Source organism: Convolutriloba macropyga, chromosome 8 (assembly GCF_964194025.1).
Source record: "Convolutriloba macropyga chromosome 8, txConMacr16.3, whole genome shotgun sequence".
Classification (NCBI taxonomy): Eukaryota; Metazoa; Xenacoelomorpha; order Acoela; family Convolutidae; genus Convolutriloba; species Convolutriloba macropyga.
In genome coordinates, this window is record NC_134475.1 from 61,563,800 (window position 1) to 61,589,692 (window position 25,893).

Genomic DNA, 25,893 nt, shown 5'->3' on the forward strand with positions numbered 1-25,893 from the left:
AATCAATTTTTAAGTGTCGCTGCATTCGTCAATGTTACGTTAAAAAAAGCCTTTGACAAATCACCGCATTTGCTAACGTGCTGCACGACAAGTGAAACAAATTTCTTGTTCTCTGTCTTCCTCGTGGTAACGTGACGCAAGTTTGACCGACATAGGTGGATTCAAAATCACTTCGAGAACTTTCTTGAACCACTTAAGGTTTAAGATTTGTATCTAAACTCAACTTAAGCAATAGCAAGCAAGTTTTCATTTTCTTATTCGCAAAAATAGTTTCTAACAGATTTCTTCGCAGTTGTTCAGCCATATATCCTGTTTGTTTAAAGTACCTCGTCAAAAATTTCCAATTGTGCAACGGAAAATCCTTTGCACAGTGCCGTGAACTATAGTTTCCTTATGTTGCCATGTGGCTCAACTTCGAAAGTTTAGAATTGTAGAGGTATCGGTAGGCTTGCGGTACCATTTGCATGAAGTTTTTTCCCTTGCTACATGTATTGATGTCAGGAAAAAGCAGTTCGCCGTTTGCATCTACATTTTGAAATGCAAACTGGAAATTTATGCAATGCGATAACTTTTTCGAGCAATTATCAGATTGTTCTTTTTCGTGGTACATACAATATCGTCAACATATTGCGCATAAAACTTCTTAATTGCTTATTTTCTGGCACTTTGCATGAAACCAAATTCCGCATTGTTCACATTCAACTTTACTATTCCAAGCTTATTTTCTTGAACAATCGGGGCATTTATCAGTGAGATCTTTCTTCTCTGCTACTTTAATGTCTCTTTTCAGATATAATTGAGGCGTTGAACGCCAGTGTAAAGCGAATATGCGCTTCTATGTGATCTGTTGTTTTGTAATTGCCTTTGTCCATCCGTGCTTCTCTGTGCAATGGAACTCATCGTATTGTGACTTTAAAAGCCTAAATTATGGATGCGTGCAATGTTCTTTGGAGAGAAGAAATCGACTCAGAGACCGGGACGAGAATCAGGTGATTCCAATGGAACCTAACTTTGTGGAGGCTTTTCGCTACACAAACAGTTTTAATGTGTCAACGAATGAAGAAAATGTGGACGGAATTGCGTTTGTAATAACTCAGCCTGATGAGCCTCAATGGTTGACTGGATACTTTATTCAAATTAACATGGAGGAAGATAGAATTACAGGTCGAAGATCTAACAAGCTAAGATACAGACTTTACGTCAACTTTGACAATTTAGGTGCTAACGACAAACCAATAAAGGTTAGATTTTTAAATTTGTATTATTTGTATTACTACATGTAAATTAATTCTTCAAAGGGCGATGTTGCTCGAGTCTGCTACTCGGGTAAAGAATATTTTTCATCTTTCAAAATAGTTTTTTTTGATTGAACAACCGTTTTCGGATCTATCTGTCCCCCCCCCCCCCCCCAGTGTTTTTTATGACCCCCAGTTACAAATTGTATGTTGTTATATAGCACGTTACTATGTAAGAAAATAGCACCTGCGCCTGGGGGTCTTAAAATATTTATGCCCACTAAGCTGGGGGGGGGGGGACAGAATAGATCCCCGTTTTCTTCAGCGTATTTTAAGAAATATCAAAGGAGACTAATAAATTTTTATGATGAAATTTTTGAGACTGAAAGGCATAGTCTTCATTCTTCCGGAACTGCATTTCAAGATTACATTCGTGTAATCGTTGTTGTAAACCCTCTTAACAACATAAATAGGGTTTAATAGTTTAAACAACATTAAAGAGGGTTTAAAACTTTAAGGTAACTTCTTAATTACTGCTCCATCTTCCTCAGTCTTAAAAGTTGAATTAGTTTTAGTAGCTGCGTGCATTTTCGACAAATTGATTTTTTTCAGGTCCGTTACCGTTCTCAATCAATTTTACATTTTGGATTGCGAACGATAGCTTTAGGAAGATGGCCAATATTGCTTTTGATAGAAAATTTTTAGATAGTCAGTTTTGGTTTGGAATTCACCAATTTGTTTTTCTTAGACTTAAAATATACCGGTCTGTTGCTTTTAACAAAAAGTTGCTGGTAAAACTTTAAAACTGTTTATTAAATGAAAGGGAATTTTTTTGAAAAGCCTTGAGAAAAGCTTTTCTCTTTTTGAGAATTAAGTCTCTCTCTCACTCTCTCTCTCTCGCCTGTTTTGTTTCTGTACACCAATAAAATAATTCTGGAAAATTGGGCAAAAAGTTTCTTTAAAGTCTTTCGCTTTTGTCAGTTTGGTTTTTACTAGTTGAAAACTGTTGATCCCGTAGTCGTAAACAGGACCGTAACACAGTTTTTGTCCACCGTCGATATTGTTAAGTTAAAACTACGATTAATGGAGAACTCCAAAACGGTTCTCTTGACCTATTCTGCGTTCTTTTCAATTTTATCATTTGCTTGTAAATGGGAATTCTCTTGATTATGGACACATGTTAAGAGATTAATCAATTGTTTTTTTTGTGGCCTGAGCGATTATTATTTTGTATCTTATGACGTTGTTTATGACGGATTATGAGGACGTTCACATAAATATTTTTGAAATTTTTAGTGATGATTTCATATTTCAAACTTTTGGAAAATTTTGATGTTTTTTTTTTACTTTTGTTTATGCATTCAGAATACAAAATAAGTTTCCAAATTTGGATTGATTTGTGTGTTGAACAAAATTGGCGGCAACTGAAAGAGTGCATATTTTGTTCATAACTCTGTTTTCAAGACAGAAAAATTTGGGAGTAAATAAGTTCTGTCTGTGCGATCAAAACTTTTTTGTTGACGTGCGGCTTCTTCAAGCGGTTTTTTGAACTTCGGCCTTTTGATTAAAACGTGAGAAGGATGAAAAGTGTTGTGCGGATTTTGAAAATTTTGAGGATGTTTGAAAGAAAAATGTTTCGTTTTTTTGCGTTTTTTCTTAATGTCCTCAGTACTGGAAAGTTTTAGCATCTAATAATGCTTCCACATTATGGTATACTCAATTAATATTTTACAATCTCACGCCAGAAAAGCTACCGTTGTTGTATGATCTCTAATTTTATTTAAAATCTTATTTTTTTACTTTTAAGTTTTTGGCTATTTGTTGCTTGAACTCAGATCGCCTTTTCTAGTTTTTGTCAGTTGGTTTTTTAGATGCTTGTTTTTTTGGTGAAAGTCGAGATCTTTAAGTCGTTTTCCGGAATTCTTGTGCCGGTGTTGTTTAATTGCTCTTGAACGAAGTTCATAGCAATTATTGTAAACGTGTGTCTTTTTATGCACAATTTTCGCTTGACAATTTTGACTTTTCGAGTGACTTTTACGCCCTTGAATTTTTGCGTTTCGCGTGATCTAAAATTCTCGCTCAATCAGAGTTTCAAGCAGCTGAATTCAATTGGCGACAATTTAATACTAAAAGTCAAATGAAAAGTGCGCCGAAACTGGTGCCATTTTTACTTTAAATCTTAATAGTGGTATATGTTAACCTCTAATGTGGTTATTTGAAGCCTACTATTGAACTTGTTAATCCCATTTAGGCTTCCCTCCCTCCCCCGACTGCGTTTAGTGGATTATGTTGTTTAGTTGGTCAACGTTTTGCGTGGAATGTGTTAATCTTCTCTCGGCTAGTTTAACTGTTCTCTTTCTGCTCAAGGTGCTTTTAAGCAGCAGTTGCTCAGTAGAATAATCTGGAATCAAGAGATCAGTATCGAAAACGAAACGAACGCAATGAACCCATAAAGCCCGATTTTATATAAAGCCCGATAATTACAAAAATCGAGTTGCCGTTTTTTCCGTTCTTTCAATCTTAATCGGGTTTATGCGAATCAATGGCGGCTGTTTCCTGGCAGTCTGCAGTGTGTGCTTATTTAAACATAGAAGTTATTTTGTGCGTGTGTAAACTGTCAAAGAATTTTGCATCAATGTTGAATCAAATGGAAATTTTCATCCCTGATTAATCAGAACCGGAAACTTGGTTTAATTTCAATGATCGACTTTTTTGAGGGCCACGAAACAATGTAAAGTGAAGTTTTTATTGGCGTTATGATCGCGTTCTTTTTTCGGTCATTAAAATTCGCTCATTTATAAAGGATTGCCGGAGTTTTTTTGGTCATGTCGCATGATTAAGGATAAGAAGCAAAATAATATCTATCAAATTCCCTCAACGTTTCCCTCTCGGTATTACTCTTCAGATCGCACGCAAGTTTTTTGAAAAAATCTTCGTAAAAGTCGAGGACTAAAATTCTTTTTGATTAAAAGTATTTGGAAGACACGGTTTTCGGATCAGAAAATTAGTCACCTCACTCGTCTGGCGCAAAAACATGAAGAACGATTTTTTCCTCCGAAAAAATTTTGCGTCATTTTGAAAGGGAGCCCGCTACCAACACTGCTAATTCCAATTAATCGACACCATAAAAATGCTGATTTTAAAATATGAAATTTTGCAATAACAGCAATCATAAGGCTAGGAAGACAAGTTTCTGATTGAACCATGGACTAATGGAATAGAAACAAAATTAAGGCAGTAGAAGTTGGTCGAGTTTTCTAGTATTTGAGCAACTTCCTGACAAAGCGTTTCTTGGTCAGTTATTCAAAAAAATTTTATAAAATGAACAATGGGGAAACTTTTTGATATTATAAATGTATTCACTAAATGTTACATCAAATCACTGCTCTTATTGGTGGCATCTTAGCTAAGCAATTTAGAACATAAAAAATAATTTTTTTTACCATCCTTTTCAAAAACGTCGAATATTTTGCTGTGAAAATGAGTTTCTTTCGACAGTTAATGAAAAAATTTCCTGTTTCGGTTGTGTTTGCGAAAATATTATCTGATGTGCGCACGGTTCAAATATTCTTTTTTATTTTTCCGTGGTGAAAATGCAATAACAATTATTTGAAAAACTTTTTAACTTAAACTGGTTCAGCATTAGTATCAACACTTCCGAGGAAAAATAGCAAAAATGCATTTGTAGTTTCTACTTAGGATAAGCGCGTCAGTTGCCCGTTCTGTGTCAACTCATATATGTTACCGTAATGATACGCTTACATTCGTTTTAAAATTTTATTATATTTTGGCGCACTCGGTTTGACCTCATTTTTCTTTATTGTTTAAAATTTTACAAAGTCGACTTGATCACCCCCATTGTATGTAGATTTTTTGAACCAATATCTACGTATTCGATTTTTTATGATTCCGAAGTTATCCGAGTTCATCCAGTGGGCCGACCGTTTGTCCACTCCCTCAAAATATCAATGAGTAGTTTTGCTGTAGCTTTGGTCGTTTAGTTTTAATATGAGAGCTGAATACCGGAAAAATATCAAGGAAGAAATACTAAGGGTTCAAAAATTCGCGTATATACGTGAGTTATTTTTTAATCATTGGAATTTGAGTTTTTGCTACCTTGTTTGCAAAATTTTTCTATCGTGTCTAGGTTTTTAATATCATAACTGCTGGGACTTATTTTCTCCACTTAGGTGAATGTTCCGTTGACTGAAATGTTTCAAATTATGGGCGAGGTTAGACCTCGTGTTTGGCTCAATCGAAGTTTGGGGTTGACAGTTTGCTCTATGCCCGAACGTGGTATCTCTGAAAAAGGAAATTGCTTCGAGCCTCTGTTATACCCGAACCCGACAGTTGATTTAGAAGGCTTTGAGAATTTTTCCGGCGAAGTTTCGGAATCGTGTGTATCGGAAAGCCGAATAACCAAAACTCCTGAAGAGCCTTCTATCTCAATCTATCTTATTATCGCGGTGACAGCGCTTTTGATATTCGCCGCAGCCTTGCTTTTCGCTGCCACGGTTTGCTTCAAGAGGACTTCAGATATAAAGGAAGTTGGTTCGATGGTTCGCGGAATGATTAAGAAACGGAAACAGGAGAGTCACAGGCCCCTGGAAACCAACGATATATTCGACATTAAGCATGATTGCATTTCTGCCAAGTGGTCCTCTGGTATGGACATTCACCGTCATCTGGGAGTGGCACTAAGATGTGACTCGGATGCAGAAATTTCGACAGTTCGAGATGGTGTCTTCAGTCCTGGTTAGTGTTTTGCTATTTTATTTTTAACGTGTTTGTCTTTCTTTATGCAAAATTTTTGGCGTCACCGTTTTCGCGCTTTGGAAGATTCTTCCCTTTCAAGTGACATTTTTTACGACCGTTTTTGCGCTTTTGTTCTAGAACATTCTTCCCTTTCAAATGACATTTTTACGACCGCTTTTGCGCTTTTGTTCTAGAACATTCTTCCTTTTCAAATGACAGTTTTTACGACCGTTTTTGCGCTTTTGTTCTAGAACATTCTTCCCTTTCAAATGACATTTTTTACGACCGTTTTTGCGCTTTTGTTCTAGAACATTCTTCCCTTTCAAATGACATTTTTTACGACTGTTTTCGCGCTTTTGTTCTAGAACATTCTTCCCCTTCAACTGACATTTTTTACGCTTGACTTTTTAATTTTGTGTGATCTTAATTGCTGTCATTCCGAAATGAAGTTTGATGCCAATAAAAGCAATTGTAAGCGATGTAGTTTCTTACAGCCACTTACCCCTTTCTGCACACCGCAATTTTCTGTTACCATGTCGTAGCAATCCATGTCAGCCAGCGGCAACAAAGCCGGTCACTCAGATCATTTTGTCTGACGTTGGTCGGTTATGTTTGCATCAGTTCGTAACCGTTTTTGGACACTCAGTAGGTCTTTAACCTGTTCTTAAAAAAACTTCACCTTTTTCCCATTTTTGAAAAAATTATTTCAAACAAGTGGCCATGAGAGCGAAAGACATTTTATTCAGACCACATGTGAAGAAATTTCGAGCTTGTATGCAAATATACATAATGTCGAATAAACAAATTTCGATACAAAGATTGAAAAAGTACTAAAATTGAAGTCCAATTTGGAAGTATCTCCAGACGCAAACAGGTTTATTTCATACAAAACTTCCAGAAAATTAGTTTAATTATTGTTTATAAAGTTTGTAAACTTAGGGTGTAATGAGAATCATGACATCAAGGAAAGTGACAAATTAATCGGTTTTTGAAAAATTTAATTTGAATAGAAACGCGAAATTTTGTTCCCTTGGTTCGGAATTGTGAGCGTTTAAAAGGCAAAGAGAGGCTAATGATGTATCTCCTAATCTGTTTTATGCATTTTTTCAGTCCTAACATGGAGTTGTAGAATCTTGTTCTTCGTTGAGTTTATAGAGAGGTGCATCGATTTTAATTGCAGCAGGTTCTCATACCGCAATTGAACTTTTCAGTGTCTCAACTAAATTTTTGCTTTTATTTGACAAAAGAAAGACAGTCTCAATCGTGTAGATGGGACCTTACTAAGCTTTCTTAAAGAAACAGAATCGGAGGTAGTGTGTGGTAGTGGTTCTTTTAAAATAACTTAATATTTTGAATTAAGTAATTCTGAATTTATACTTTGCTAGCGAGGATGAATTAACTCTCTTTTAACTCTCACCTTACTCTCTTTCTCTCTCACTTTAACTTTAGACTCTAATATTGGTATCCTCATAGGCTTAATTTTACCCTCATCTTCCATAGACGTAATTTTATTCCATTAGTAAGTTATGTAGTGAATACACTAAAACCATGTTCTCGCCATATTAATCTTCAATTGCTCTCAAACAGTGTTTTTATCAATTATTGTAGTCCTGTGGTCTTTTTATGCAATTTTTTGCTTGACCGATTTTTCCTTTGAACCATTTGACTTCCGTCCTCAAAAACGGGATAAACAGGTAGCGCCGAGCAGGCATTAAGTTCTCTTAGAGCCTTTCAGCCCACTGGTCTCCAAGTATGCGATTCACAGAAACTGTATTGGAGACGTATCATCATTGTGTAAAGGGCGGTTCTTAGAGTTTTGGATTTGAACCATTTAACTTTTCGTCCTCAATAGCAGAATCAACAGGTAAAGCCGAGATGGCATTCAGTCACTGAGCAGCTCTGTTAGAGCTCTACTAGTCTTTAAGGGGACAATTCACCGAAGCTGCTCAGACAAAACCATGTCAGTTTAAGAAACTGACGTTTTTATATTTTGGTGAAAATAAGTAATCGGTGTCAAACTGTAATCAGCAAAGTTTTTAAATGCTCTCAAACGGAGTTTGTAGCAATTATATTAGTTCTGTCGGTCTTTTTTAATGCGATTTTTCGCTTGACCAATTTTTCGTCTGGCTCATTCGACTTTTTGTCCCCAAAAACTGAATAAATATGTAGCGCCCAGCGAGCATTAAGTCTTTCTGCTCTTTAGTCTCCAAGTATTTGATTCACAGAAACTGTTTTGGAGACTATATTCATGTTGTGACGCGCGGTTCTTGAGCCCCCCTCACATCAACTCCTCTCTTCTTCACCACCCCCTCCCCCAATCCCCACCCCTGCTCGTCGTTCAGGCCTCGTGCAGTCAAAGACCCCCTACCACCGTTGCCCCCAATCCCCATCACCCCCGCCCCGGGTGCACCTCAAGCCCGCTCTAAAGCTAACCTCACTAAGCCGTGGCTAGCTACTGACGAAGCCAACCGCTCGCCGGTTGTTTGAGGTTTTTTTCTAATTTCATATTTTCGTAGTTTTTATGATCATACTGAGCTAGTTTGAGTCATTGTTTTTTGGCAGTTTAACTGTTGAATAAACCGTTGTTCTTTTTTAGCTTGGAAATGGGTGATTACAGTCCCAGGTTGTACATGTGTCAGTTTTCATAGTATGTCCATGTATGTCATTGTGGTGTATCATTGTGTGGTAAACTACCATTATTGAACAAGCTCAATTGGTGTGTGCTGTGTAAAGCACAGCAAGAACTGAAATCAGGGCGTTTTGAATTATAACCAGCAGTCAGCATTGTAGGCGGTACGACGTTAAAATTAGCACCAAGTCTATTCATTGTCGAAACTCAGCGTTATAGAATATAATTTAAGAGCATTGATGCAGAACATTCTATTGACAATCGAAATGCAGCAATCAGAAATCAATTTGAGTAATTCTCACTTTCTTACATGTCTGAAATGGAGTAAAAGCATCCTAGTAAGCCGACAAAATGATTGTCAATGAATTTTGTTAGCTTTTAGTTTCCCTTAAGGGAAGCTAAAAAGACACAAAATAGCGTAAATGACAACATCCGAAATACTCTTAAAATTGCCCAGAGTTTTGATCAACCGATGTGCATTTAACATTTTGAGCAGCTATTTATTTCACAGCGTTTATTATAGAGTCGCTATTATAGAGTTCCGCATTATTTTGTCACCTAGTTTTGTCATGACCTTCTCCTCGCACACTTGAAAATTGCAAATTAGTATTATGCTCGTAGTTCCCATGCTAAATTAGTACTTACGATTTGACATCCCTTCGTCTGAGATGAGTTGTTAGTTGCTCTTGAACGAAGTTGGAAGCAATTTTTGTAAACGCGAGTAGTAATAGAGTGAGTGATAGTCCCCGGGGGGGGGGGGGGGGGGGGGGGTGAGGACCCCATGTATTAAGATTGGTTATAGCGGCTTTTTCCAAGAAATGGGGTCCTCACCCCCTTTTTAGGATGTGCATGTTTTAAGATTAGGTATAGCGGTCTCAATGTATTAAGATAGGGTATAGGTTGCGTGTATTAAGATTAGTAATAGAATCTCCATGTATTAAGATTGGGTATAGCCGCCATGTATTAAGATTAGGTATAGCCGCCATGTAATAAGATTGGGTATAGCCGCCATGTATTAAGATTAGTTATAGCGGACGACATGTATTAAGATTAGTCATAGCGGCCAACATGTATTAAGATTAGTTATAGCGGTCGACATGTATTAAGATTAGTTATAGCGGTCGACATGTATTAAGATTAGTTATAGCGGACGACATGTATTAAGATTAGTCATAGTGGCCAACATGTATTAAGATTAGTTATAGCGGTCGACATGTATTAAGATTAGTTATAGCGGTCGACATGTATTAAGATTAGTTATAGCGGTCGACATGTATTAAGATTAGTTATAGCGGTCGACATGTATTAAGATTAGTTATAGCGGTCGACATGTATTAAGATTAGTTATAGCGGTCGACATGTATTAAGATTAGTTATAGCGGTCAACATGTTTTAAGATTATTTATATCCGCTGACATATATTAAGATTAGGGGTATTTTTTGAAAAATTGTTGAGATTTTTGTACATTTTTACGCCGTTTTTTCAATAATTTCTAAATACTCTCTTCTGATTGGTTAAAAATGACAGCTTTTTAAAAAAAATTGAATTGAAAAAGTTATAAATAACAGACATAGTATAAATTATGCACATCAAAATACAAAATCACTCGAACATTTACATTAAATTGGTATAAATTGCTATTAAAATAAGTGAAAACCGAGGTACATTTAGCCGAGTGGGTTAATAAAGTCGACAAAAAGGAAAAACTTGCGTAGCTAACTGAGTAAAAGGTACAATTGTTAAAAACTAATGTCGACTTTATTGGGCACCAGCTTAGTGTATACCCCAGTAATCAAATTTACATATAATTACTAATAAAATTTAGTACATGTACATCATGAACATTGTTCAAGTTTGTTTGTAAAAATTTAAATAGATGAAAAGCAGCGTAAATAGTGTAGAACCCACACAAGTTTTCCATTTTCTGGAGTGGTCTGTGTATCATTTTCTGATACTTTTTATTCAAAAATTTGTAATGTGTGATTGATCGTGCTAGAGAATCCGCATAGTAATAGTTCCTATTGAGGCGACCAATCATTATCCAATGTTCACCAGCTTCACTGCTTGGGGAAGTGTATTTGGGCAAATTTGGGACAAAATCTGCTGGAAAGGATCCAATATACCGGAATTTAAGCTCTGGAATACGTTCAATAATGTCACGAAGTGAGGTGTTATCCATGACAAATAAGTTTTCTTTTCTTTATCTCACAAGCTCCGTTTGTACAAGGATTCCTGACAGAGCAATAAAGTTGAAAACTTTCGTTCTTTTGAGAGAAGCAACAATCTCTGGATTTTGTGATTTTGTCAACCGTTTCGTTCTGGGTGCTGGGATGAAACAAAACAATAATTATAAAAAGTCCAAGGAAAATTAGCAAAGGAATATAAATATATATATTTGAAGTTAGTCTACCCCAGTTCACATCCATTAGTTAATTAACAATTGATGTAGAGAACAACAGCTAGATAGAGAGGTTAAGCCTACAAATGTTCCAACAAAGTACATAAAATTGAAAAAATGATGAAAAATTATTAGACATTTTTAGCAACAGTCCCAAACTGATCAATTTTGACAGTGGACATCCTTTCTCCCAGAACAATGATTTCTGTTACGTTTCTTAGTGAACGATCAAAAAACATTTCCAATCGAATACTTTCACCACTGAGTTCAGGATAATGAACATCTTCGCCAGCATCTTGAAGTGAAGTGAGATCGAATACAAGTATGTAGTGGTTCTGAAACTGATGATTCGGTAACGCAGGAATTTCCTCGTTAAAATTCATTGCTTTCATTGTTGTTACGTATGCTCTACAGTCATTAGTTGTATCAAGCGATACAATAGCTCTACCTCCGCGAACAATTCTAAGTTCTCGCAAACCAAATTTCTGATAATGGAAAGTATTTTCTTGAAATTGTCCTGTGAATGCCGAATTGGTGTTCATCGCAATAGCTACTCTTCTGATTGGAGCATTGTTAAAAACATTTTCCTGAATAAACTGGTTCTGTCCTGAGGGAATAATAAATGTACGTGCAATGGTTTCCATAAAGTTGTAACAAGCAGGTTGATGAGTTAATTGGTATTTGATAGTCTGGTGATACACTTCGTTAACAACCACGCGTCGTGTAAATAAGGAACAGTCAAGAACCTTAAGGGAAACGTGAGGATTGTAGGAAATCATGTAAAAATTAGGTCTTGCACGAATCAATTTCAATCTTACTTTTGTATTTGGAAGCAGTAACTTTTCACATTGAAACAGGTCAATAGCTAATTTACCGTAGTAAGTGCTTCCATTTTTCAGCAGAAGTTCTTCCTCTCAGTCTATAAACGGGCTCTTCTCATAATCACTAGGTTCTTTTTCAAATTCGTATCCATGACAAGCCAAAATGCCTTCATTATTTCTCGTTGAAGCATTAAATTCATTGGAAATTAAAGCCTTGTGTCCATAGAGACCATTTGAGTTGTACACTTGTTGATTGTTCAGATACACTTCACAGTTGGAGAAGAGTGAGTGTAAAATATTGTTGACATGAGTTAGATAATGTAAATCGTCATCTGTGAAAGACATACCCATATCTGGTTTTCCATGCTCATCTTTTTTCATAAAGTCATCAAACAATCTCCCCTTTTGTAGTCCAACTTTGATTTGAAGGTGGATATCTCTCATATCAAGATAGATGCTTCTATCTGTTTCAAATTCAAATTCAATGCTGCTTTCATCCAGTGAAGTACTAGGATAAACTTCTTGAACATGAGAAGACTCAATTGGTTCCAAAACAGGAATTTTGTCAAAAATCTCCAAGCAAGAGTTTGTAAAGTGTACATATCGAAAATTAGAATCGTTTGTTGATCTAGAATTCATTTTAGCTGTAGAGAACAACAGCTAGATAGAGAGGTTAAGCCTACAAATGTTCCAACAAAGTACATAAAATTGAAAAAATGATGAAAAATTATTAGACATTTTTAGCAACAGTCCCAAACTGATCAATTTTGACAGTGGACATCCTTTCTCCCAGAACAATGATTTCTGTTACGTTTCTTAGTGAACGATCAAAAAACATTTCCAATCGAATACTTTCACCACTGAGTTCAGGATAATGAACATCTTCGCCAGCATCTTGAAGTGAAGTGAGATCGAATACAAGTATGTAGTGGTTCTGAAACTGATGATTCGGTAACGCAGGAATTTCCTCGTTAAAATTCATTGCTTTCATTGTTGTTACGTATGCTCTACAGTCATTAGTTGTATCAAGCGATACAATAGCTCTACCTCCGCGAACAATTCTAAGTTCTCGCAAACCAAATTTCTGATAATGGAAAGTATTTTCTTGAAATTGTCCTGTGAATGCCGAATTGGTGTTCATCGCAATAGCTACTCTTCTGATTGGAGCATTGTTAAACATTTTCCTGAATAAACTGGTTCTGTCCTGAGGGAATAATAAATGTACGTGCAATGGTTTCCATAAAGTTGTAACAAGCAGGTTGATGAGTTAATTGGTATTTGATAGTCTGGTGATACACTTCGTTAACAACCACGCGTCGTGTAAATAAGGAACAGTCAAGAACCTTAAGGGAAACGTGAGGATTGTAGGAAATCATGTAAAAATTAGGTCTTGCACGAATCAATTTCAATCTTACTTTTGTATTTGGAAGCAGTAACTTTTCACATTGAAACAGGTCAATAGCTAATTTACCGTAGTAAGTGCTTCCATTTTTCAGCAGAAGTTCTTCCTCTCAGTCTATAAACGGGCTCTTCTCATAATCACTAGGTTCTTTTTCAAATTCGTATCCATGACAAGCCAAAATGCCTTCATTATTTCTCGTTGAAGCATTAAATTCATTGGAAATTAAAGCCTTGTGTCCATAGAGACCATTTGAGTTGTACACTTGTTGATTGTTCAGATACACTTCACAGTTGGAGAAGAGTGAGTGTAAAATATTGTTGACATGAGTTAGATAATGTAAATCGTCATCTGTGAAAGACATACCCATATCTGGTTTTCCATGCTCATCTTTTTTCATAAAGTCATCAAACAATCTCCCCTTTTGTAGTCCAACTTTGATTTGAAGGTGGATATCTCTCATATCAAGATAGATGCTTCTATCTGTTTCAAATTCAAATTCAATGCTGCTTTCATCCAGTGAAGTACTAGGATAAACTTCTTGAACATGAGAAGACTCAATGGGTTCCAAAACAGGAATTTTGTCAAAAATCTCCAAGCAAGAGTTTGTAAAGTGTACATATCGAAAATTAGAATCGTTTGTTGATCTAGAATTCATTTTAGATTAGCAAATATATCTTTTCTCGTTCGACGACGTCGACTGATTTTTGGAGGTGATCTACGAATAATGCGACGTTTTCTTGTTTTTCCTGCACCTAGCTCTTTACGTAAAGTTTTCTTTCCAACATCAGCAGCGACAGATTTGAGTTTTTTCTTCCCAGTCAAAACATTTCCAATTTCAGGAGCAGCCATTTCAATTAAATCAGCTCCCACTCTTTTTGCCGCTGGGACAACATATCGTCTCAAAAACGGAATTGCTGTCCTCCCAATTGTTTGCGCTAAAGCTCCAAATCCCCTACCCCTTTGTCTGGCATATCCGCGAAAATACGGTAAATCACTATCAGCAACCATTTTTTACAGTCTTAATTCTAAAAATGATTTTCAGAAGTTTTTCTAAACATTAGTACTGTTCTAGTTACTCCAACAGGGTTGAAAGGTACTTTTTCACCATAAGAGTCTCGGAGCTCTAATTTTACGCTGTGGAATGAATTTTTCAGAATTTTTTTAAACTGTAGGTTTGGAAAATTTTGATAATTCATGTATTGACCAGTTGAGATGATGTCTCCATTCTTAACCTTTGATATAAAAGGAATGCATCGTAAAAGAGCAGCTTTTGTATCACCCACAATGTTGTATTCAACAATATCACTATATATCATCAATGTATGTATTCGTACAATGTCATAAGGGAACTTGGGAAAATGTGGACCAGCACCACTCATGAAAACACCCATCCCATAAACAGCTTCTTCACATCCAAAGACATGACAAAGATCAGCACTAAATATAACAAGTAAAGAATTCTCATTGGGAAGACTCAAAGAAATTCGCTGTGTAATTTTGTTAACGTGTAATCTGATTGGTGTTTTTTCATACTTTTCTCGTTCCTGAACTTTTTTTTTTCATTTCGTTTACAATATCAGAGATCGAAGGATATAGACCTGGATCAAGTGTGTAATAGTCTGATGGTTTTGTATTCGGTGTTGCTTCGTCTAGATAGAAAAATTTCCCTTCCGTGATGTTTTGGTACAAGGAAGTATAAGATAGTTCTGTAATTGCAACCTCCCATTCTCCTTCGAGATTAATTTGTTCAGGAAGAAAGTTTGTAAAAGAACTTAATGTATTATTTGGATAACAATCAAAGGAAGCATTCGAAACCAACTCTACAGTAAAAGAATTCATATCTAAATGATACACTTTGCAAGCTCTTGTTCATAAAATTTGCCTAGGATTTCATCACCTTGTTCTCCATGAAGGTTATAGGTTGGTGGTTTTAAAGTCGCAATTTTAACAATTTCAAAAATTTCACTTGTGAATTGAGACTTGTAACCTTTTCTAAATGGGATATCGTACTTGGAGATTCGAACTTTGTCTCCAATTTTAAAGCGTGGTTTTTTGTACTCAATAATAGGGTTTTTGTAAAAAATTGACAAAAAATCTGAATTTTTAACGTTTTTGGGGGATTTAACTATAGATCTGTTAACTCTTGTATTCATAGTGTTAACAAAACTATCCATTTTGTGAACGTATTTATCGCCGTTTTCCTTCATGTAGCGATAAATAATGTTTTTTAAAGATCTAATTGCTCTTACTGCTACAGCAGCTTTTGTTTCACTTCTTGTAGAGTAGATTTTGATGTCTCTACTCTTGCAAAAATTTTTGAATTCTCCCCCGAACTCAGTACCTTGATCAACCCAAACTCAACGAATGTTGTATTCAACAATATCACTATATATCATCAATGTATGTATTCGTACAATGTCATAAGGGAACTTGGGAAAATGTGGACCAGCACCACTCATGAAAACACCCATCCCATAAACAGCTTCTTCACATCCAAAGACATGACAAAGATCAGCACTAAATATAACAAGTAAAGAATTCTCATTGGGAAGACTCAAAGAAATTCGCTGTGTAATTTGTTAACGTGTAATCTGAATGGTGTTTTTTCATACTTTTCTCGTTCCTGAACTTTTTTGTTCATTTCGTTTACAATATCAGAGATCGAAGGATATAGACTTGGATCAAGTGTGTAATAGTCTGATGGTTTTGTATTCGGTGTTGCTTCATCTAGATAGAAAAATTTCCCTTCCGTGATGTTTTGGTACAAGGAAGGATAAGATAGTTCTGTAATTGCAACCTCCCATTCTCCTTCGAGATTAATTTGTTCAGGAAGAAAGTTTGTAAAAGAACTTAATGTATTATTTGGATAACAATCAAAGGAAGCATTCGAAACCAACTCTACAGTAAAAGAATTCATATCTAAATGATACACTTTGCAAGCTCTTGTTCATAAAATTTGCCTAGAATTTCATCACCTTGTTCTCCATGAAGGTTATAGGTTGGTGGTTTTAAAGTCGCAATTTAAACAATTTCAAAAATTTCACTTGTGAATTGAGACTTGTAACCTTTTCTAAATGGGATATCGTACTTGGAGATTCGAACTTTGTCTCCAATTTTAAAGCGTGGTTTTTTGTACTCAATAATAGGGTTTTTGTAAAAAATTGACAAAAAATCTGAATTGACAAAAAATCTGAATTTGTCAAAAAATTGACAAAAAATCTGAAAAAAAATTGACAAAAAATCTGAATTGACAAAAAATCTGAACGTTTTTGGGGGATTTACCTATAGATCTGTTAACTCTTGTTTTCATAGTGTTAACAAAACTATCCATTTTGTGAACGTATTTATCGCCGTTTTCCTCCATGTAGCGATAAATAATGTTTTTTAAAGATCTAATTGCTCTTTCTGCTACAGCAGCTTTTGTTTCACTTCTTGTAGAGTAGATTTTGATGTCTCTACTCTTGCAAAAATTTTTGAATTCTCCCCCGAACTCAGTACCTTGATCAACCCAAACTCTATCAGGTTTAGTGTTCTTCCTTAACATTTTTTTAAAGGCAGCTAGTGCATCAGAGGCATATTTTGACTTCATTGATTGAACACGGACCAGGCGAGAAAAGACGTCAACACATATCAATAAGTATTTCACACCGTTATTAAATTCAGACAATTTATCCATAAAAGCCAAATCAAGGCACCAAATCTCATTGATACGTTTTGCAAAAGCATGTAATCTTTTGAAATGTCGAATTGCTCGTCTAAATTTAGTGTAAGAATTCTTTCTGTATAAAAAATCAGTAACCTTCTTCTTTGACAACCCACTGGCTTTCTGAAGGTTTTGAACTGAACCATATGCGGCTTTTGCTTCCCTGTACAACCTCTGTAGCTTGGCTTTTTCAGATTTGGAAAGGGATCCAGCTTCCTTGTTCTTTGCTTTTGGCATCTTTGTGTGGATTTATGCCGATTGCGTCAAGAATTGTGTAATAAATATCGGGACATTCAACGTTTTTCTTCTTCAGAGCGTATACAAAATCGACAAATGCAACGTTTGTATCTCTTCCGTCTAACAAAATGGAGTCAGATAGGGATAGTTTAATGCGAGGTGAATTTAAAATTTCATTGATAAGTGATTCGTTGCTAGAAGACTTTGTTTTCGCGTTAACTTTTCTATAAACAGTTTCCAAATTTTTTGGAACCGAATCCTGTTTTTCGTTATATTTGTCCAATCTTTGAGGTGATAAGCTGATTTTTTGATCATAAAGTTGTTGAGGAATCAAAACAAACTGATCCATTTCAAGAGAGACGATTAATGATTGACGGAGTTAAAATTGATATAAGACTGATGCCTTTTTTGGAACTCAGAATCTGTCTTCTTTTACTGAGGCTTGTTCTTTTTAAAATAAGAAGATGAATTTCTTCTCTGAACTTTAAAACTTCTTGTTTTTGAATTTCTCTTAGCTCTCCTCTTAGAAGGTTTACTATGCACTCGTTTAGAAACTGGATAAAGTCTTTGGGACAATTTTTGAGAAAAGTTATTTTGAAGCTCTGGGAATATTTCTGGAACGCGATCAGAGTAGAGAGATGTTGTGTGCTCATCGTTCAAAAATGTAATCTGTTGCTTGCTTTGAGGTAGGAAAAATAAAGATGGTGTTGAACCACTGTTAGTACAGTATCTCAGAGAGTCGACTGTTTTTGGAGTCAAGTCAATAAGTAAATGACCATAGGGAACTGAAGTTGCTATGGTATACCAGTCTTTTAGTTGAGATCTCAATCCCAACTGTTGACTGAGCGTGTTTATTTGTAAGACGTCTCTGGGTGATTTGAATAAAACAATATGGGTGTTCTGTAGTTCAATATCCCTTCCTAGTCGGCTTTGATGAAAGAGATTGTGCTTTATGTACACTGTACTTAAACCTTTATGTCTACCAGCAGTAGCTATTTTTACAAATTCTTTAGAACTAGAAATTTCTTCACAAGAGTCATCAAAAATAAGTAAATACTTTGTTCCATTATTAGGTAAATTTTGTATCAACTCAAAATCAACACCTTGAACGAACTCAATGTTTTTTATATTTTTTGACATTAGTCCGTAAAGAGATTGATAGTGTTGATAAAAATAGTAAATTTTGTCAAATTCTGGTTGAAAAGTTCCAAAAACTAACCAATCATGGATGAGTCGGGATTTCCCAGATCCACTTGGTCCAACCAATGAAATAAAAACTCGTTCCTTCGTGGAAATTATTTTGTTCATAATTTTGGAGAAGGTAAAATATATCCAACTGTACTCGACAAAATGGCGATCCAAACTGTTGTCTCCTCACAAGTCTCAGCTAATGTAATTCTTACAATACAGCAAGCTAAAATCAATAGTATGACAAAGAACTGGGACAAAAAAACTACTAAAGACCGGTTACACGTCTGTCCAAAACATTTCCAAGATTGACGTTCTTGATTATTGTCATCAAAGACAAAATTACCTAATTGAAGCCCCTTATCAGTGTGATCAGTCATTTATACGCTATCTTCTTCCCTAGGGATAAAGGAACTGTGCAACTGAATTGAAACGTAAACAACGAAAAAAAATGCCATAAATTAATAAAAAGATAAGTGAACTAAACATAACACACAACCAAATTATTGTTCCCTCAGATGAATCAGTGAGAAAAAGCATCAAAATTGAAAAAAATACCAAAGTTAGGAGCAAGACTATGAAAGAATAATAAAGTATGGGAAAACAGTATTTGTAGATATTTTTTGACCAACTCATTCTCTTATACTAATTTCAGAGGAAAAAAAATTACAAATAAAAATGATAAATTACAATCACAAATACAAACATTAAATATTATCAAAAAAATTTAAAGTCCATATCCCATAAACGTAAGCCTTCTTTTCTGCACAATGAAGAGTCTTCTTGTGTCGATAGGGGTAGTTGCTGCAATTCCATTCAACATCCTTGTTTTCTAATAGTTTGGAAGCCTTCGGACAACCAAGATCATCAAGATTTTCCACATCCTTACACAAGTAGGGTGATAAAATTTTGCATTTTTCAAGTCCTTTAGCAAAGTACTCTGTTGTTGGTGAGCAATGTTGATGTATAATAAAAGCCAACTCAGAATAATCAAGCTTTCCATGGTTCCAATTTATACCGTGCATATTTTTTGTATTCCATTTTGCTTGAAAAGTCGGCTTGTAGTCTTTAGGTGGGAGAAAACTGTATCCAAGTACAATTCCGTCCTTAAAGATTCCCAACTCTTTGATAATTTTTCCTTCTAAGCATTCAATATCTAGTACAACGAGAGGCATTCTTTCTTCTGGGATGATTTTTCAAAAAATGATCAACAATCTAGCATTTTGAAAATACGTGGATGACAAATTTTTATAAAGATACAAAAGAACAGACCAGTAATGTGACCCAAGAGACATGAGCTCGGAAATTGAGGTAACATGTAACAATAACCCGGTCCTTGGTTTGTAGTTGCTTTAACCGCTCCAGCAGAATCGTGTAAAATTGCATGTAAACGAAACACTTTCGATCTTGCTAGGAAAAAGTCCAGAATTGAATTACCGTATCCAATAAGTCCTCCGTGGGGGAAGTTTTGGTCAATTTCCTCCAAATTAATGTTTTGATCCCAAATTTTACATGCAGCCAGGAAACAGTTTTTTCGTTTTTCGTTGTTGGGAAACATTGGAAAAATACTACTGTAACAATTATAAATGTTTAGAAGTGTGACAATATCCATCAATTGTTTTCTTTATTTATCTAAAGTGATACTGGTCTTTTTGAAAGTCTCTACATAAGAAAGAAGGTCAGGAAGATGTTCCAATAATTTTTTGTATTCCTCCTTTTTTAGTTCAATTTTTGTCAAAAAACTCCATTGAACTCCGTTCCAACGATGTTGTGAAATGGAAATTTCGTGTTTATCAGATTGATATATTAAAGTAGTGCGTCGTAATCCGTTATGAATAACCCACTTTAGTTCTGAAAAATTGGACTCACTGTCAAGTTTATCAATTTTGGGAAAATTTAGAGCTTCAAGAACTGTATAAGAAGACTTTTTTAGTTCGTAGTGAAGTCTAACGTGGAATACTTTAGATTTATTTCTTAGACTCAGAAAAATATTTCTGGAGGAACCAATATTCCAACTCATTTTCAGTTTGAAAAAAATGATTCAAATAGTATGAATTAAAAAGACAAATACATTATAAAATTTCACATTTATTGAAATGTACATTGTTGAATATTAGAAAAGTCCTTCAGATTTTGTATCAACTCCTTGAATTCATCCAGAGTGTAGCTGACATAAGTCACTTGTTTGAACTCGTTGTTCTCCTTTCGACAAAAAAGTCGAATTTGTACATAAGTTGAAGCTGGGTTGTCCTTGATGTATTGGAGGAAAGTAACATAGAGTCTGCGATTTCGTCCAATGCTAATCTCTCTCACTTTGTGACACTGTTCCAGCACGTGTTCCATTCCTATGTTTTTGTCGAATTGGGGTTGGTTTTCTCTCATCTCCAGTTCTCCATTGAGAAGATCCTCCTTGAGGAAGCAGAATTTCCTAAACTCATAGTCTCCAATTCGCAGTTGCTGGTACTTTTCAAAAGTCCCAGAATTGTCTTTTCTAAAGACTTGGAAGGTTGGTTCAGTATAAAGTGGTCCGTTTCTTGAAATCTGGGACATAGTAAATCTCCCAAATCTTTTTGAATTGGAACCAAAGTCCATATAAAAAGGAACCGAATCATTCCCTGGTTTTGGTGAGGATTGAGTGTACATTGAAGGAGCACTCGAAAGAAAAGGTGATACTTTAGAGAGAGACATTTCAACAACTTGAGCTTAGAGTGAAAGAGAAAATAAATGATGTATTTGTACGCAATTCCTCTCAATAACTTAAAATTTCCTTTTATGGTAATGACGTCATGTATACCCATAAAAGGTATGTTAAATGACGTTATTTCCTTATAGGGTAATCTATTCGGAAATCTTGAGGTTCGCAAATTTTTTAACCAGAATTTCAAACGGATCCTGATGTTTAGCTCGTCTGTGTTGCATTAAAGAAAAATAGTGCTTGAAATATTTTGAACAAGTATAACAACGAATTTTTTTAGCCTTCTATTTCTTGAACTGTATCATTTCGAAAATGGGTTTTTATGGAAACAGAACTTGTTACCTCTAAAAATAGAAATTACGTTACCGTAATTTTTGTTTCCATATATAGGTTCTATAGTGTTATCCCGATATAGAAATGGCAGCAATAATGTGTCAGGTTTTACCTCAATTTTACAGAGATTTTAATGACAAGACAATATTCATTTCTGTATCAGTTAAGGACTATAAACCTTATCTACTCACTAAAAAATACTCCGTTGCTACTCATTATGACAACTTTTGTCCATTAAAGACTTGTCGCTACCACATTATTCTCATTTCATCCTCAGTGAAAGAGATACTAGAGAAAATGGAAAATTTGTCTTATGTTTATCAAACAGTTGATTGCTTGTACACACTCTATAAACATCAGTTCTTTGGTTCCATTATAGAAGAGTCAGGAGTGGTCTTTACTCAGTTAACCAGAGCGGTAGTGCACAACTTGGAGAATAAGTACGTGGAAAAAGTACCCAGTATCTCCAAAAAACGATTGAGCAGAAAGAAGTTCAAGCGTCACCTTCTAGGCGCTGAGCAAAGAAATGCGAGTACTCAAACCCTTGGATCATGTTTTCTAGATAGGGTGCATTCCCTTAGAAATTCAAAGTATGAGAGTGAACTTATAAAGATTGTTGATTGTTTGTTAGATGGACATGGCATAATTGATAATCCTCTTTTGTATCTTGAAATTAGAAAATAAAGTATATAATTTCTTGCTTGTGATTTGTATTTACCTTTATAATTTAAATTAACTTATTGTTAAAAATCAATTTTTCAAAAACTTTTCTTACAAATCAAAAATTCAAACATCTTTTTTATTAAATATCGAAAAATTTTTCAACCTTTTCTCTTAAAAATCGAAAATTTTTTCAACAATATCTGTTAAATATCGAGTTTTGAATTGAAAAAGTTTTCTTGAATATCGAAAAAATTTTCAAAAACTCATTTAAAAACGCAAAAAATTTTCATTTTTCTTCATTTTACGGTATGATTTTGCGCAAATAAAAGAAATTTTCTTTACATTTTAAAATGACAACTTTCGAACTTGTTTTGTTTCAATAAATATCAATTTTTAAAACAAAGATTTTTATTAGAAATTGAAAAAGTAATTCAGTTTTTTTCTTAAAAATCAATTTTTAAACGACCGTTTTTGTTAAGAAACAGAATTTTTATCAAATTGTTCTTAAAATTTTGACAAAAAAAATTGCTGTGTTTTTTTCAACATAGCTTGCATAGTGTTTGTAGTAAAGAAAAAGTTCAACTTAAAAAGAAATGAATTCAAACAAAAGTATAAATACACCACAAGTAATTCAAGTATAAAATTTACAATATCAGGTTCATTCAAAAAGAGTTCTCACAACGTGATCTGGCAAGTTTTGAATCTCATTGCCAAATGGACGGACTCTTTCAACGATTGCTGGAGGCTCTGTAGGTCGAACACTGATGGGGGTTACCGGAACCTCATCGGTCAGCACAATGGGGTTGTGAGCTGTTCCGTCCTCTATGGAGGGGGTTGTCATTGACGGTGTAGTTGACATATCAGTCGAACCATAATACTGAGCTGGATCGAAGTTTTCCAGATCGTTAAATGACCACGTGGTGCTAGTATCGACACTCAATTCGCTTTGTTGACTGCCGCCAGCATTGCTCACTATCTGGAGAAGGCTGCTTTGCTGCTCTGGACTGGATACTTGACTTGTCTCGGGTGTATTGAACCAGTTGTTGGGAATCTGTCCTTCCTCCCACGGAAATGTGTACTGAATGCTTCCAGCAACGTAGTTGTCGGGAAAATCTGTTCCGTTAACGTGAGGGTAGTGATGCCCACTGATCACAGCAACTTCGTGGCCCATTGCGTGAGTTTCAAGCTGATTCTCCGTGATTGGAACCTGACCCTGATGATATGTGTCAAACTGTTGTCGCTGGTGCTCAATAATGTGCCACACTGTGATAGGTAGGGTTACAACGGACTCGTAGAGACTATTCGACAGGTCTCTGATGCTGATCCGAGCAGTCTCTTCTGTGAAAGAAACTGAGTAGAGAAGGCTGTTGTTCTGCACTGTAAATTCCATTTCTCAATGTGGTGAGACTAGAGTCAAAGGTAGTTGAGACAGAGGTGATGTTGTTTTTAGAGAAGAGAAAGCAAGTGATGCTGGGTGAATTTTTCAGCGCTATTTATACTAAACTCCAACCAATGAGAACAAAGTTTCCAAAAAGGGTAATGTTTAGCAGAAAAAGTGACGTTGTTTTCCAGAAAAGGAAATGTCTCAATTGTAAAGTTACCAAAGAAGGAATCAACTCATAGAAAATCTAACATTACTATCCGAAACAAGTAAGCTCAATACCGAATAAACACCAAAAAAGGTAACTTTTACACGTGTTACCCTAGTTAACAGCCAAAGATGGATAAGTTAGAGGAAATGGGTTGACGTAATTGATCAAAAAAGTCAAGCTTTGATAAATTCTTTCCATCTCGTTGAATCTCAAATCGATCTCGGAAAATGTTCCAAATTTGGAACTAAATTTTTGTATATAAATGTTGGGGAGTCGTATTCCAAATCGTACTCTTACACCCTCTGCATTGTAGTCCTTGTAATAATGAAAGAACAGAGCACTCTGCAGAGATGAAGTAATTGTTACCGGTTCAGGAATTGGGATATAATTAGATTGAGACAAATTTCTGTACTGTTCCATTATCTCTGGGATCTCTGGGACAGAATTCAATATGAAAAGCATTTCATACTTGTTGATGTGTAGTTCTGACGATAAATCAAAAGATTGTTTTTTTATGTAGTCATCATACTCGAATTTTTTTATAGAAAAGGTTGCATATTCAAATCCTTTACTAAATCGGATAATTCTGTTGTTTTGAGTAAAAACGTCCAAAAAATTGTAAAAGAAATAAGAGTCAACATCATTTTTGTCTACTCTGTAAGCATCAGCGATTCCTTCCTTTCTTTTGTAAATTTTCAAAAGTTTTAAGTGATTTTTGATCAACATTTTTCACAAATGAATACGTTATCAAGTAAAACTCTGTTAATATAAAAGAAAATTAAAATAGAAAAAGCAATGCATAAAATGAAATCGTTTATCTTGAGAATTAGATTTCTAAAGCTGAAGTCTGATTGGGCGGGAGGTTCTATTACAACAACATTAAGTTGTACAACGTAAACTTGTTCTTCAATAGTAGATGGAAACTTTTTCTTGATCTCTCTCTTGTTGTGTTGGAAGCACATTCATTAACTAGTTTCTATTTTCAGTAAAACTAAATTTGATCTCAGGCAGTAAATTTTATCAATATTTGAGATACAAAATTTTGGACTAAATCTATACAAAATACTGTAACAATCGTGAATTTTTAAAGAATAGTTTTCTTGTTGTAATTTCTTTGGGGAATAATCTGTATGGAAAAATTCAAGTAAAGTTTAACAAATAAGAGTGAGAAGAAAATGAGAAAAAAATGTTTAGTTCGAATTTTTTGCCACGGAATGAATTTGTACATTTAAACTGAAAGCTAGTTAATTATATGCAGAACTGTCGCAATTAGAATCATATCAATCTTCTAGAATGTTCTGACATGACGCTTGAATCTAAAAATAGAAATGACGTCATTTCCATATATGGAAGGGATGAGTCATCATCGAATACCTCAAAGTTACATAGCTGCTTTAAATCATTATACTTTCTGTTTTTTCAGATTCAGTTGCTTCGCAATTTACCTGAATTTTACTCAATTCAGATTGAACTAACATAACAATGCCTGCTCTCGATAGAAATCTCCCAGTGAAATGCACAAAGTGTGAAAAAATGGTGGTGAAGAAAAATATGGCAAGACACAAACAGTCTTGTGATAGTGGGACTTTATCATGTCCCAAATGTCCCAATTACTATACTCAGAAGAAGGAAGACTTGAATTATCACCTTGCCAAGCATCATGCCCCAAAAGATGTTAAGCTTAGTACTGTGTGTACTGTGTGCTTGGAAGAGTTCCCAAGTTTTTATTCTCTTCAACAACACAAGAGGAGAAAGCATGGAACTTCGACAAAAATTGGGACCAAATCGAGTGAAAAGCTCAAAGAAGTCCTAGAATCAGAGGAGCTAGACCAGAACAACGAGCAATTGCAGCAGGAACTTAGTGCTTGCCAGCACTTTTTTGATGATACGGAAATGGAGAATGGGAGACATCGAGTGTTTAACTTCAAGTTGTCCAAGCTCGATCCCAATGAGATCAACGAGAAATTAAAAGAAGTTTTCGAAAAATTAAATTGTGCTGCCAAAGTGAATCTGGCTCTTGGTTTTGTCCTGCGCAATGTGGACACAGATGAGTATCGATACTTTTATGCGCATGAGAACAACACTTTCTTTGAAAAATCTCATTTGCTCTGTTCAAAAGGTGACTTGGTCTCTCTTCAAGACAGAGTAGAGAAAATGGATCTAGTGGAGACGTGTGCACAGGAGAGGGAAAATACAAAGTGGCGATTTGCTTTGACTACTAACGTAACAATATTTTGCGCT

The 25,893-nt window shown here is 35.2% G+C and overlaps 1 protein-coding gene across 2 annotated transcripts in view; it reads left to right on the forward strand.

The window, feature by feature from the left end:
- The first annotated feature begins 793 nt into the window (after positions 1-793).
- The window catches only part of LOC142344900 (uncharacterized), a 38,988-nt gene continuing 13,888 nt past the window's right edge, over positions 794-25,893 (forward strand). The window contains exons 1-3 of one of the 2 annotated variants that reach the window (XM_075396951.1): positions 794-1,241; positions 5,426-5,990; positions 8,587-8,613. In XM_075396951.1, the coding sequence (XP_075253066.1) occupies positions 828-1,241; positions 5,426-5,990; positions 8,587-8,613 (1,006 nt within the window). In that variant the 5' untranslated portion in view covers positions 794-827. The remainder of the gene's footprint in view (positions 1,242-5,425; positions 5,991-8,586; positions 8,614-25,893) is intronic. The other variant, XM_075396952.1, reaches the window with a different exon arrangement.